Consider the following 14,197-nt stretch of genomic DNA (forward strand, 5'->3'; position numbering starts at 1 on the left):
CTTACTAGCTGTATTTTTTAAAAAAAAACTAAAAGTCTTGCTATTAGCTTTTGGGCAGACAGCAAACTCTTCACACAAAACAGCATTTTAAAAGAACTTATTCCAAGTCAAATTATCAGTGTTATTGCTGAGCAGTAGTTGCAGATGTTGAAACCTATCAGACAATAAAAGGCTGGCTCAAGGTCACTGGAAACAACTTGAATTCTTGCAGTATTACTGTAATATAGCAATACAATGGATGTCACTGGGTATCAAAAGCCTTATTGTCTGGTACCAATGTCCTTACAGCTGATAGCAAGTGCTGTCACTTTTAGCACTAGATCTGTGCAGTTTCTTCTGTCAATTTGTAAAGGTTGTAAAGCTTTGGTCATTTGCGAGCTCTCAGTCCCATCTAAAAGCAGAAGTGTTTCTTGAGCACCACCATCAGCTTTAGATGTTGCATTTACAGAGATATCCACAGGAAAGGATGGCAAAACAGAAACTGAATCCAACTCTGGCTGAGGACTTGAGCCCTCTGCATAAGATACTGAATCTTCAGAAACTGGAATAGAGGCCTGGTCAAAGTGTGAATCAATTCCGCTGTTAGATACCAAGCTATCAGTTGCTGCAACAGTGTCTGGCAAGTTGAAAGAAGCAGCGGAAGGCACCTTGACTGTTTTCACTAAGACAATTAATTCAGGAAAAGAAGCTCCAGACATATCTATAAAACCTGGATCCATGACTCTCTGCACAGGAGGAGGAGGCTGTAGAGAATTTTCTACTGAATACATATTTACACTTTGATCAGTGCTGTACTCTAAGCTTGCAGGTTCTTCGCTTTGGGAGTTTGGTGCTAACAGAGGAGCCTCTGTATAGCCATTGGTTGGTGGTTCAGGAGGTGTGTCTCCCAAGGGCAAAGGAGAAGGAGGACCAGCTTCTGCCTTTTTCTTTGGTATAGAAGGCTGTGTTGGAATTCTGTGCAAATATCCATATCCAATGCCGCACCCTAAACCTCCCTTCTCCACCCCAGGCTCCATTGGGGGTTACAAAAACCTCTCGACAGGAATCAGCTTCTGTGTTATAGACCATCAGTTTCAAGGGCTTCCCCTCATGGGTTTCAATCAATGAGAAAAAATCTTCAGACTCCTGCAGTATCTGATCCGATCCAACAATATAATCAGTGTGCGGCTGCAGGCCAGCCAGCGCTGCTGGGGAAGCCGGTTCCACATCCAGCACATGCCACACATGCTCATTGGCTCTTTGGAAGCTACAGAACCTCACGCTGGCTCCCAGGAGCCCCTGCCCTCCCCACATGTTGCTGGGGACCACCTCCACTTCACGCACTTTCATCGTTTTAATGTTGTACACCTCCAGTTTCACAGCCTTCTCAACATTGGCTTTCAGCAAATCTTTTAAGATGTCCCCTTCTTTGTTCAGTCTGGTGTGTCCTATTGTGAGGATGAAATCAAAGAATGGCTCCAGTCCAGCCTGCTGAGCAGGGGAGTTTTCCTGAACATGATATCCCTCGGAGCCCCCGTCGGGGACTTCGGAGCTGGAGCCCAGCCCCATGAGGGCCACCTCAGGAGCTCGGAGGCGACACCGGCGACGTCATCCTCATCCTCCCTCAGCCGCCGCTGCCAAGTTCCAACGCTGCAGCGCCGACTCGCCAATTTGTTTATCTATCAGTGGATTGAAAACAATAGCACTGTTTGGCGGTAAAGGGAAATCTATAATATATGTGGAACTTACTTCTGTTTCCTTGGCTCAAGGTATGAAGCAGTGATAACAGCAACAGCCGAAGCAAAGTCCTTTGTAGTGTCTTGTCCATTCTTTTATTCCTGAAATTCAACAGTCAACAGTCAGTCACAATCACCAGCATGAGAGCTAGGCAAGCCTAGTCCCAGCCAACAATTCCTATGTTCCTGTTCTCTTGTATTCAACTATGTTTTAATCAGAGTAAACCCGTTGAAATTAATGGAACTAACTTAGTCATGTTCATTTATTCTCATGGTTAAACTTAATTGAATACTACCTCTGACTACAGCAAATTATCCATAAATATTTTGGCAACATTCCTAAATAACTTTTTCACATAAGCAATGTTTTAACATAAAATTCACTAGCCTAACGAGTCACCTAGCTTACATGACTTCCAAAAAGTTAGATACCTTTATGGAGGATAGGTCTGTCTACAGGTGAGCTGGTCACTTAGGCATCACCAGAAAAAGAAGGAACGTATTGACAAAATAGAGGGCAATATAGGGCACAGATTTCTATAACCTTTGCACAGGACAGTTTCTACGTATAGATGAAGGTTTGTTCTGTGCCTTATTGCTCATGGCTTGCCTGTAGGAGATAAACCACACACTTGGATTTGGATGACGTGCCAAGTCAAACCATGGCTTAGCTCACTGCAGGGAAGCAGCGGTTTGAACAGAGGAGGAGTAAAGTGGCTGCAATCAACTGCAATCTCCTCTCCAGGAGCCTCCATGCTCAAGCATTCGTGTTAAGTCATGGTTTGGCTTAGTGTTACATGTAAACCAGCTCAGTGGGTACCACTTAGATGCAGGGAACAAACACCAGCAGAGAGCTGCTGTCTTCATGTCCTGTTTGTGAGCTTCTAAGAAACATCTGAGTGACCACTTTTGCAAACAGGATGCTGGAGTAGATTGACCTTTGGTCTGATACAGCAGGAGTCATTGTGTTCCTTTTACAACTTTAGTCTATGATTGTTGTGCAGGTGTTCAATAATCAAGCAATGTGGGTTCAAAGTGGGGGGGGGGGGGAACTCTGGTGGTAAAATCTGTGTTTGACTCACCTCCTTCTCACAATTGATCATGCAAAAGACTAGCCGGATTAATACTACTGGTATGTCTGGAGGCGTCTAGAGAGCATTATTCCCTGTTACAAACACAAGTGACCTGGGAATAACCTGAGACAGTCAGCATGGGTATGCGGTTGAAGCAGCATGGAATCTCTTTAAGAGTCTTTAGTCAACAACCACAGGTGTCTGCAAGGCTGTCTTTCATCTAAACTATATATGTGTGTGCCAAAAAGTAGCACTTGAATTATCTTACCTGCACATATTGTGTGTGTGTGTGTGTGTGTGTGTGTGTGTGTGTGTGTGTGTATTCCATAATTTATTATGCTATAAATCCCCCCAAAGCATTGCTTACTTGCAAACCTCTTTTCACAGGTGTGAAGGGCTAGAAACTGGATTTTCTTTTTAAATGGAATAAAAGGGTGGATTCCAGGCCCAATACAAAATGGTGCACATGGGACAGTGAGACTACAGAATCACTGGGCCAGTTCACATGAATAATACTATCCATGTGATTATATCAGACTTGCAAGAAAAGTGCTAATATGAGAGTGTCCACATGGAAGTTGTATGGAGGAATGGTTAAGACTTCTGCAGTGGAGATAATACTTTAAAAAGGAGCTGGGGTGGGTTTAAGGTGATTGTGAAGGCCTATGTAGCACCAACACCTGAAGACTACCATAGACAAATAGGGTTGCCATATTTCAAAAAGTGAAAATCCGGTTGCTGACCTTTTTTTGGAAAACTTTTTTTTTAAAGTAGTTTTGGAGCTATTTTTAAGGGTTGCCATACGTATGGATTTTCCTGCAGTTTTCAGCGATTTCCACCTGGACACTGTTTCTGACAGCCGGATGTCCAGGAAATTCCATATGGCAGCCTATAAGAGATTTTGCGATTCTTGCTTTTGCAATTGTTGCTTTGAAGTTCAATTGCTGCTAATATTGCTATTTTACATAATCCTTTTGTTTTTAACTTTATCTTTGTTGTTGTTTTTGCTTTAGCTTACTGTTCTTATAAACTACTCCAAATTTTAGAAAAGCATCATCAGCCGTTTTGCAAAGAAGTGGTGGCACTTGATTATGAAGCTACTGAAAGATCAGTCAATGCTAATACCAAGAGTTTAGGTAAAGGGACCCCTGCCCGTTAGGTCCAGTCGCAGACGACTCTGGGGTTGCGGTGCTCATCTCGCTTTACTGGCCGAGGGAGCTGGCGTACAGCTTCCGGGTCATGTGGCCAGCGTGACTAAGCCGCTTCTGGCGAACCAGAGCAGAGCACGGAAACGCTGTTTACCTTCCCGCTGGAGCGGTAGCTATTTATCTACTTGCACTTTGACATGCATTTGAACTGCTAGGTTGACAGGAGCAGGGACTGAACAACAGGAGCTCACCCTGTTGTGGGGATTCGAACCGCCAACCTTCTGATTGGCAAGCCCTAGGCTCAGTGGTTTAGACCACAGCGCCACCAGCATCCCAATACCAAGAGTTTACTATGTAGTGATTAAAGTAGATTACCTCCCCCGCTCCTGGAATGCTCATATTATACTCTAAGTTCAGTATTGAATGTTGATGAAATATTTTGCTGATGCTCCATGTTTGGTGAGAACCCCATCTGTCTCTGCTCACTTCCATCACAGCTGCTAGACCAAAGAGGCACAGCCAAGTTGGCTTGTCGGAAGCTGGCATGGCTCTAGAAGAGCTAAAAGAAGCTTCGAAAGCAACCCAATATAAAGTCACTGATAATTCATCCTTTCTCTTGGCTGCCTTCTCTGTAAGCACTTCTCTATTTCTGACACTGTGTAAGAGTCAGATTATACAATCAGCGGAATCACAGTAAAGCCTTCCTGAACTGTACCACAAAAAAGCATCCTGCTCTTCACACAGAAACATAGCATGTCAGGGAAAATGCCACTGCTGAACTCATCTCCTTGACATGCTGTTTTTCTGTGGACAAGTTTCATTCGTGCAGGGGTGTGGTATTAAAACACACAAATCCTGTGCGTGCAACCCCAAAAGGGTGGCCCAGTGTGTTGCTACCTGGTGCTGCTGATAGTATAATCCAGGTTTTCAACCTTTTTGAGTCCACGGCTCCCTTGACCAACTACATTCTTTCTGCGGGACCCCCGTGGGGCTCAGGAGCCCAGTTATGTCACCCCTTGCCTGCAGAGCTGGCAGCCCCTCACCCTTGCGGAGAGTTCCCTCAGCCTCCTCTCCTCTCCCCTCTCCTTGGGAGTCCTCCGGGCAGCCACTGCGGCCACCCCAGATCTCTTAGCTGCCCCCATCCCTACCCCAAAGAGAGGTGCCTCCTCACACTGCCCACAGGGGCCGAGGACATGTCTGTCCATTCCCAAAAGCAAGGGCTTGCAGACCGGCTGGATGGGCTCCCTCACCCACTTGCTTCCTTACTCTGAGGCTGCCTCAGCTCTTGGCAACCAGCACCCCCTGGCCAGCCCCAGGGGCCCCATCCACCTGCAGACCTTGTAGCCAGGGCTTTGGGAAAAAGACGCAAGACGGCATCAAAAGGGGGAGGGGAGGAAAGAGGGACAGAGGCCAGTGTTGTCCGCGGCACCCCTGACCATAATTCAAGGCACCCCAGGGTGCCACGGCACACTGGTTGAAAACCACTGGTATAATCAACTGGTTCCAACTTGTGTTTAAAGGGAGGTCTGCTTAATCTAGCAGCTCAAGGTTTGCAATGTTTGATGCAGAAGAAGATTCTTTTTTCTTTTGCAAGAAGCAGTCTAACAGGTCAAATTTACTAAATATTATTATGCATACCTTAACTTGCAGGGGTGCAGAGGAATGTATTTTGACTCGATGTAGCACGCCTGACATTATGCAAACCTTATCTTAATGACATCATTTAGGACACCTCAGCGAAGCACATTAACTTCTGTAACTTGAGCAGACGAGGAAAGCAAACATGAACGAGGCAAACTAATGCCTCAAAAAAAGGAACGAACTTATCGGAGCAGCTGAAAAGACTCAGCCTAATACATTAACATGCTCAATAGTTTTGCTCTCCAAGCCTTCTCAAAGAAGAGAAATAACCCCAAAGCATAACACTGTGGGACTTCCTATTACTGTATATACACTATCCATCAGACTTGTGGTTCTGCAGTAAGTCAGACCCCTGCTAGTTTAAGGCAGGCGTCTCTCTGCATACGTGACTCACAGCCAAAACAAGCACCTCCTTTTTCCTGCGTTTAAGGCCTACTGATCAGAGACGGAGAGGAGAAGAAAAACAAGGTAAGTTTCAAAACAAACCCCTCCTGTCAGCCATTTCCCATTGTGCTAATAATTTCCAGAGTGGCACCAGCCAACAAAAGAATGTTGGGTGGGGCCGTGGAAAATGCCAGGCTTCCATAGGAAGCCCTGCTTTGGGTCAGCAACAGGCTCTGGAATAATAAGGCTCACGTTCTCACAGGCCTCTTTTATCAAGGAAGTCTACACACCCTTTGTAACTCTGTGGGGTAATGCTGGCTGTATAACGTTGGCACCGCAAAGTCCCAAGCTCCCCTGTACACATGCCTTGACAATGTTTATCTGATCATTCAATAATCTCAACATATGTTGTGGAACGTTCCAAAATGGAAATTACCACCCATAAAGAAAAAGAAAGAAAGAAAGCACAGGAGGAACTCAAATCTGTGTGGATGCTTTTTCATATGTGATTGCGGTGCATGCTTTGTTATGGAGCACTTTTACGCACAAAAAATGGATGTGTATTCCAGTTACCTTTGCTTCTTGTGCTAATCCTTGCAGTAGCCACTTGTGGAAGAATGGGATTACCAAGAATGGGAGCATAAATTTGCCCACTGATAATGGCCTACTGCCAATTAAACAGGCTTAGTTCTACTGCTTGAGAGCCAAGATAGGTTTAACAGGGCAGCCATCTTTCCTGTTCACATATAAAGTACTGTAATTTGAGGTGGGGGGTTGATAGGAGGTGACTGGTACTTAGAAGAGGCAGTATATGGCCCCCGAGGCCTCTGTTTGCTGGTCCCTAATCTAAACACAGGGTGAGCCACCCCAATGGCTAGTCCACCATAAGCACACTGGCCTTACTGATTTTTCCTCAGATTCAACCATGAAGCTCACTGGATGCCATCAGGTGCTTCAGGATTAATTCACCTTGTAGCATCATGTCCCATCCTGCCCCCTCCCCCAGTTCTCACATGTGCACATATAGAGTGCATATGCACACACAGGACACAGACCAGCTGAAGAGAAAGGTTATTACCAACTCCACACTTACCGAATGATCAATCTCATGACCAAGGAGAGGGCAGATTACGTCCCCATTAGTGTTCTGGACTGGATAGAGAGGTTTACACGTCTCCCATTACTCCAGGCCTGTGTCTATTTTAATTTGTTTTATTAGTGTGCAGAGGTTAGCTCACTGCTCTATAGGACAGGTTATCCCCCATGCAGGAGACCTGAAAACAGTATGAGTACAATCTAGCCAAGTTTTACCCCATTTATTCCAATGGAAGAATTAAAGCTGTTTCTGCCGTTGAAATCAATGGGGCTAAAAATGCTTGACTTTGAATGGATCACTCCCTTTCTCCTGGAGACCTAGGTAGGTATAAAAAAGAGAGAAGGTAAACTATAATTATAATTTTTGCACATCGGCAACACTGTTCTGCAATTATAATGGTAAATCTCATGCTGTATGTACCTATTATACGCAAGCAAGCTGCGTAATAGACAGCCACAATGCTGTGTTTCAGTTCCCACTGACTACTTTTTTGCTGTCCATTGCAATTAGAGGGTGTTTCAGTGCCGTAAGCATGAAGTGTTATTGGTTGTGAAATTATTCACAACTGCAACATGCAGAAACATTGATACAACCCTGAATGATAAATTACATGCATATGAAGAAACATTCCTTGCTACCCTGATTGTACCATCTGTATGTTTAGTAGTTTGGGGGTATTTGAGTTTGGTTTTCTTTGACTGCAATTGATATTGTGTGGGAGCTCTCGGAAGATTGAAAGTTTTCAGCCAACTCCTTGCCCCTCAAACGCAGGCATAATTTCTCACTGATTTGCCCTCAAATATTATGTCATGGTGCGTAATCATTTACAGTATTCTCATTTGCAGGGGGACTCAGTGCTGGTGAAAAGAGCCTGAGTTCCCAGCACTCTTTATTTTTTCAAATACCTTCTCCTTAATTTTCAAGCCAACATGTATCATATGTAAGCTCTCCCACTCCCTGGGTCCTGTCAGTACCAACAAGGATTTTTGTGATAACAGATTGCTGCCAAACAGCTAATGAACTCATTCAGTGTGCAACTCTGAAAAAATAATCAAATTGTCACTGTGTTGAAAATGTGTTGGCTCGCCATATACAGTACCAAGGCCCTTTCTAGCAGTGGCTCTCTCTCCCCCGGCGCTGCTCCCCGTTTTTGGTTTAAATAGTGATGTCAGGGATCAAACCTAGGAATATACAACACGTGTCCATTATTGTCATTGCTACTGAGCAGAGTTAGATGTAAACCAGGAAACCCTCAGGCTTCACACAAGACAATATTATTTCTAGCAGTGGCACTGCCAGGAAAGTGCTTTCACTATGGAGCAGAGACTGGCAGGGCAGGGCACCAATTGGCTCTGTGCTTCTGATGTCACCAAGATACCTTCTAGACTAGAGAACTGCCAGAGAAGTTTTATACTTTTTTGTGAATAAGAAGACGAATTACCAGAGAAATGCATTGGGTATAAAAAGTCATGCTTTCAAAACTGTAAAAATAAACTAGGCAAGCAGCCCACCTGAAGCATGAGGAGGAACAAGACAGGTTGCTCAGCCAGCATTCAGTTTCTTGGTGCACATATCTGTCATTTCAGTAGTGAAGCCTGGAGGAAGCCAGGCTCATCCCAAATCTAAGGGACACACGGTGATATTTGGGCCATAGATCCGTGGTAGAGCATCTGCCTTACATACAGAAGGTTCCAGGTTCAATTCCTGGAATCTCCAGGTTGGGCTGAGAGAGACTTCCTGCCTCTAATCCTGGAGAGCTTCTGCCAGTCAGTGTAAGCAACACTGAGCTAGATGGACCACGTCAGACTGCCTGTGCCTTACTATTTCCCCAAAACGACTGCCTCTAATGCCACTGGGCTCCACTCACAGCCTGGGCTACATATGTATGAAACAGCTGTACAATCGTACCTTGGATCCCGAATGCCTTGGAACTTGGATGTTTTTGCTTCCAAACGCTGCAAACCCAGAAGTGATTGTTTTGGTTTGCGAACATTCTTTTGGAACCCAAACATATGACAGGGCTTCCGTGACTTCCGATTGGCTGCAGGAGGTTCCTGCAGCCAATCAGAAGCCACGCTTTGGTTTCCGAACGTTTTGGATGACGAACGGACTTCCGGAACAGATTCCTTTCAACTTCCAAGGTACGACTGTGTTTTATTTCTACAAATCTGTGCTATGCATACATTTTAAATGATTTACTGTACTGTCTTGTTATGTGTTTTTCAAAACTGATTTAAAATACCCACAGTATTAATTCCATGTAGCTGAGTGATAATCTTGGGCTAGCTTTGGCTTTCTTCAGCAAAGATAAGAATATTTGAGAAATGAAAGGCTCTGTGCCAAGGCCTGGAGGAGCCCTTGCTGTTATTTAATTAGCTAAAATATTTCTTAACCTCCCATCAAAAGATTTCAGGGTTGCGTTTAAAAGTATGAAAACAATTGCCACAGCATCGAAGTACAATATTAAAATAGCAACTAGCATAATAAAAGGCAGGCTAAAAACAATAAACTAAGGAACAGAGAATACAGTTGTAACTTAACATTTCATATGGAAGGCCTGGACAACAAGGAAGGTCTTAAATCTCCTACTGAAAAGATTGTAATGCCAGATGTAAACAGAGTTTTGGCTCCAAGCCTCATTCTCTCCCTATCAAAGCCCTGGGTATCAACTCCTCGTATCACCTCTCAGATAATATCCTTGTGATGTCTTTCCCGCCATCTCATAAACATGATAGCTGTTTTGGGAAAGGGGGGAAATATACTGAAATGTACTTATAGTCCAACAAAGCCATCAGCTTGACTACCAACAAGCTGAGAACTTTGCAGTTCTTGGGGAATTAACAAGGCCAATCTACAAATCTTTGCTGCCTGAATTGGAACAACAAATAGTTCCCTTGCAGACCATTTGCATCAGACTCTTAAGTTTGGCACCTGCAACATAAAATCCCTAAAGCGCCTCTCTCTAAGTGTAAAACAACAGTCATAATAACAACTTCTTCTTCTTCTTCTTCTTCTTCTTCTTCTTCTTCACAATTTATGGCCTTTTATGACACACAAAACAATTTATTTACAGGTAGGTAGCCATGTTGGTCTGCCGTAGTCGAAACAAAATAAAAAAATTCCTTCCAGTAGCACCTTAGAGACCAACTAAGTTTGTTATTGGTATGAGCTTTCGTGTGCATGCACACTTCTTCAGATACACTTCAGAAGAAGTGTGCATGCACACAAGAGCTCCTGGAAGGATTTTTTTTATTTTGTTTCGGGGAAAAATTATGGCCTTTTATGTCTGAGGTAACCACCTCACTCTACCTAATGATAGGGCCAGGTGTTGATTCAACAGTGTGAGAAATTACACAGCAACTGGGCACAACTCTGCCCCATCTGCTAGGGCCTAGCACATGGTAGTCCACCACGTGGCCCAAGGGCAGCATGCGGCCCTCAAGACTTTTTTTGGTGGCCCTTGGCAACATTTGACAACCTCCTCACTGCAGCCCTTACATTGCCTACCCAAAGCCGGGTAAGGAGGCACTGGACTTTGAGAAGGAGGCATGAAGGCTCTGACAGGGACCTAGAGTCCTCCCGCCTTCTTCCCAAAGCCTGTGCTGTGTGCAGTAGCACTGACTCAAGGTAATAATAATAAATAATAATAAATTTTATTTATACCCCACCCTCCCCAGCCAGAGTCTGGCTTAGGGAGGCTAACAACAGTAAAAACATAGTAGGGGTGGGGGGTGGGGAAACCAATCTAAACTACAGGTTAAAATGCAATTTAAAATGCAGCCTCATTTTAAAAGTAGCCCATAGATCATAACCATAAGGGGAGGGAAACATAAGGGTCAGACGGAGTCCAAACCAAAGGCCAGGCGGAACAGCTCTGTCTTGCAGGCCCTGCGGAAAGATGTCAAGTCCCGCAGGGCCCTAGTCTCTTGTGACAGAGCGTTCCACCAAGTTGGGGCCAGTACTGAAAAGCGCTTGGCCCTAGTTGAGACCAATCTAACCACCTTGTGACCTCCAAAATATTGTCATTTGTGAACCTTAAGGTCCTCCGCGGGGCATACTAAGGTACTTCGTTGCCTGAGGTTAAGGACAAGTTGCCCCTATCCTCCATTCCAAGTTGAATCTTATTTCATTGTCTACTGGACAACATCCTTTGCCACATCTTGAGGACTGCAGGCTAGTTTAGGGGGCACAGGGTAGGCCACCTGGCACACACAGTGCTGTCCTTCGACACCTTGCTACTTCTCTCCGCCTCCCCCTGCCCTGGCATCCACCACCTTAGGTGGCTGCCTCACTAATGGTAGGGCAACCTGCTTGCAGTTTCCCCACAACAGTTATTCTATCCCTAAACCCATATTAGCAACTCTGGGACACTAACACAGAAAGCCTGCACTCAGTATGCAAATCCAGTGTCACCTTGGAGACATTCCCTCACTACTGGAGAAGGAGGGAAACCAGGAGCAGGAGTCTGGAGTTGGCGTGGAGTTTAGGAGAAGGTGATTAAATCAGTGTGAGGGAGCAACTTTGCTTCTTTTAATTTTTTAAATCTTGGGAAACAAAACAAAGCAAATCACTAAGGCCATTCCTGAAGCTCTATGGATATTTATGTGCTTGGAAACAGCAGAGGAATGAAGGTGTCCCAGATTGTTCAGGGGAAAGAGAGGAAGCGACCGTTAAGAGGAGAGAATGAGTTATTTAATGCCTTGGATGAATGCCAAATCGTACAAGGTTTGTGCGTGTGAATTTTGCTTTCAGGGGATGTAAGTGATCAGCAGTACTGAATAAATGTTTGCCTTGCTGCACAACAGAACTGTTGGAAGCTTGAGTGTGTGGCGTTAACAATCTCTCATTCTTAAACTGTAAATTGTTCAGGACAATGGCTCTCTGTGTGGCTACCTTGTGTTTACATCTCTTGTATGGCCCTCACCTCCTGCTGTTCTGCTGCTGTCAACTTTTAATCATAGTGATGGTTTCAATATCACTCCCTCCTCTGAGTAAAACAAACAAAAGGAAAAGCCCCTAATATGGCATATGAAAGCATGACTCCTCAAGGGCAGTTGCCTACAATATTGGGTTATGCAACTGAGAGGTGCATTTTCCAGCCCCCACCCCCACCCCCCGCAATCTCTTGCATCCTTCCACAAACAGCGGTAGAGCTCTTGGATGTACTGTACAGTGGTACCTCAGGTCAAGTATTTAATTCGTTCCGGAGGTCCGTTCTTAACCTGAAACTGTTCTTAACCTGAAGCACCACTTTAGCTAATGGGGCCTCCCGCTGCCGCCGCGCCACTGGAGTACGATTTCTGTTCTCATCCTGAAGCAGAGTTCTTAACCCGAGGTACTATTTCTGGGTTAGCAGAGTCTGTAACCTGAAGCGTCTGTAACCTGAAGCGTATGTAACCCGAGGTACCACTGTATATGCCACAGTATTCACAATTTAAAGTTGCATCATTTTGCTGAGGAGAACGTCTACAGTCAACAGGAAAAATACCCTGGGCATTTCAAGAATGATTTCAGCTATATAGTTACAAATCCAACAATATACTTGGAAGTTCAAATCACCTGTCAGCCTCAGGGCACAAAAGAAAAGAAAAGAGGAAGGCAGAAGTTTAATAAGGAAGAGCAATTCCATCTAAGGAATGTTTTGAATTCTGCTTTTGTCATGTTTTCTCTCAGGCTGTGGGTCTGTTCTAAATACTCCATAAGAATAAGAAAACTCTTTAAAGAAATCGCTTGCCACTAGCATAGGTACACATCTTGAAAGATCAAATGGGTACTAACAAGGGGTGGAATTCAACATTGGGCTATGCTACATGTTCCGCTTGCACAAGCACATCAGCTTGCTGGACAGAACGATTTCCCTCCATTCCCCATGTCCTGTTCTTGGTGGCACAGGAAGAAAGCCCCATTACAAAAGTGGAAGCCCTTGTGGAGGGCTTCCACTTGAAAGGGTTCATTAGATTTTTCCTCACCAGTATAAGCTTGGGCTAGGTAATTTATTATGGTTGTCACTGGAGTGCAGCTTTAGAATCTCGACATTCCTCACCTAATATTCTAGACAGAATGTGAAAGAGTAAATTCTGTTTAGTTAGCCTAAACCATGAATTTACAATGGGTGCTCCTGGGGGCAAAGAAGCCTTCCTTGATGCCCACAGTGTCCATTCCCTTTCCCTGCCACCTGCTGAAATTAGGCTTGAAAGAAGCTGTCCATGAAAGTACAGTGGTACCTCGGGTTAAGTACTTAATTCGTTCCGGAGGTCCGTTCTTAACCTGAAACTGTTCTTAACCTGAAGCACCACTTTAGCTAACGGGGCCTCCTGCTGCTGCTGCGCCGCCGGAGCACGATTTCTGTTCTCATCCTGAAGCAAAGTTCTTAACCCGAGGTACTATTTCTGGGTTAGCAGAGTCTGTAACCTGAAGCGTATGTAACCCGAGGTACCATTGTAATAGAAGGCTCCTGCGGTGAAGGAGGCAATTTCAAGGTGGGGAAGGGTACAACTGGAGAGAGGTAAGTTAAATTGTGTGTGTGTTGCGCCCACAACAGTTACTTCAGTTTGCAAGTGTACCCCTGGCTTAGACATTTCTTGTTTGTTTTTAAGGACACTATGAAAAGGTTTGTAAGCCCTGTGCTACCCAACTGAGCCATAATGAGCTAAGGAACATAACTGAGATTAGAAAGCAATAAAACTCTAGACATGTAGCTTTTCTTAATAACTTTCACTTCTTCCGGGAGACCAGGGTGAGGCTTTTGCAAGAGTCCAAAGTGCAGGCTCCTTCCTGTCGGCACTCATTCTGTAGTTAAAGAGAAAATGCCACCATCCAGGAGGCAGTGGTCATAGCTTACTAGTAGAGCACACACCTTGCATTCAATTTCCGGCATATCCAGGTAAGGCCGGAAAACACCTCTAGTTAGTGTATAACAATACTGAGCTAGGTGGATAAGTGTGGTCTACAAAGGCTGCTTCATAGGCTAGGTGAGGCTAGGCTAAAATGAGGAAGTTCATATTGCAGCAGTCTGTAGTCTGACATCATCAGTTACATTAACATTTATGTAAAGTCCCTGCTAAGGTTTATTGCTTGCGGACACAAGATAGAGTCTTCTTTTTGGTGGCACCCTTACTGTGAAACTCTTTTCCCTTGGAA

At 44.6% G+C, this 14,197-nt stretch overlaps 1 protein-coding gene and 1 pseudogene across 8 annotated transcripts in view; both read right to left on the reverse strand.

Annotated features, from left to right (window-relative positions):
* The window catches only part of ITGB4 (integrin subunit beta 4), a 78,956-nt gene that overhangs the window by 57,813 nt on the left and 6,946 nt on the right, over positions 1 to 14,197 (reverse strand). For all 7 annotated transcript variants that reach the window (XM_081185068.1, XM_081185067.1, XM_081185071.1 and 4 more), the window contains exon 2: positions 1,729 to 1,817. In XM_081185068.1, coding sequence (XP_081041194.1) covers positions 1,729 to 1,807 — 79 coding nt within the window. In that variant the 5' untranslated portion in view covers positions 1,808 to 1,817. The remainder of the gene's footprint in view (positions 1 to 1,728; positions 1,818 to 14,197) is intronic.
* LOC308579708 (Golgi reassembly-stacking protein 1 pseudogene) lies at positions 261 to 1,637 on the reverse strand (annotated as a pseudogene). The gene has a single exon. The product of its transcript is annotated as a Golgi reassembly-stacking protein 1 pseudogene (transcript).

The sequence above is a fragment of the Podarcis bocagei genome (genome assembly GCF_964188305.1).
Source record: "Podarcis bocagei genome assembly, chromosome: 2".
In the NCBI taxonomy this organism is placed as follows: domain Eukaryota; kingdom Metazoa; phylum Chordata; class Lepidosauria; order Squamata; family Lacertidae; genus Podarcis; species Podarcis bocagei.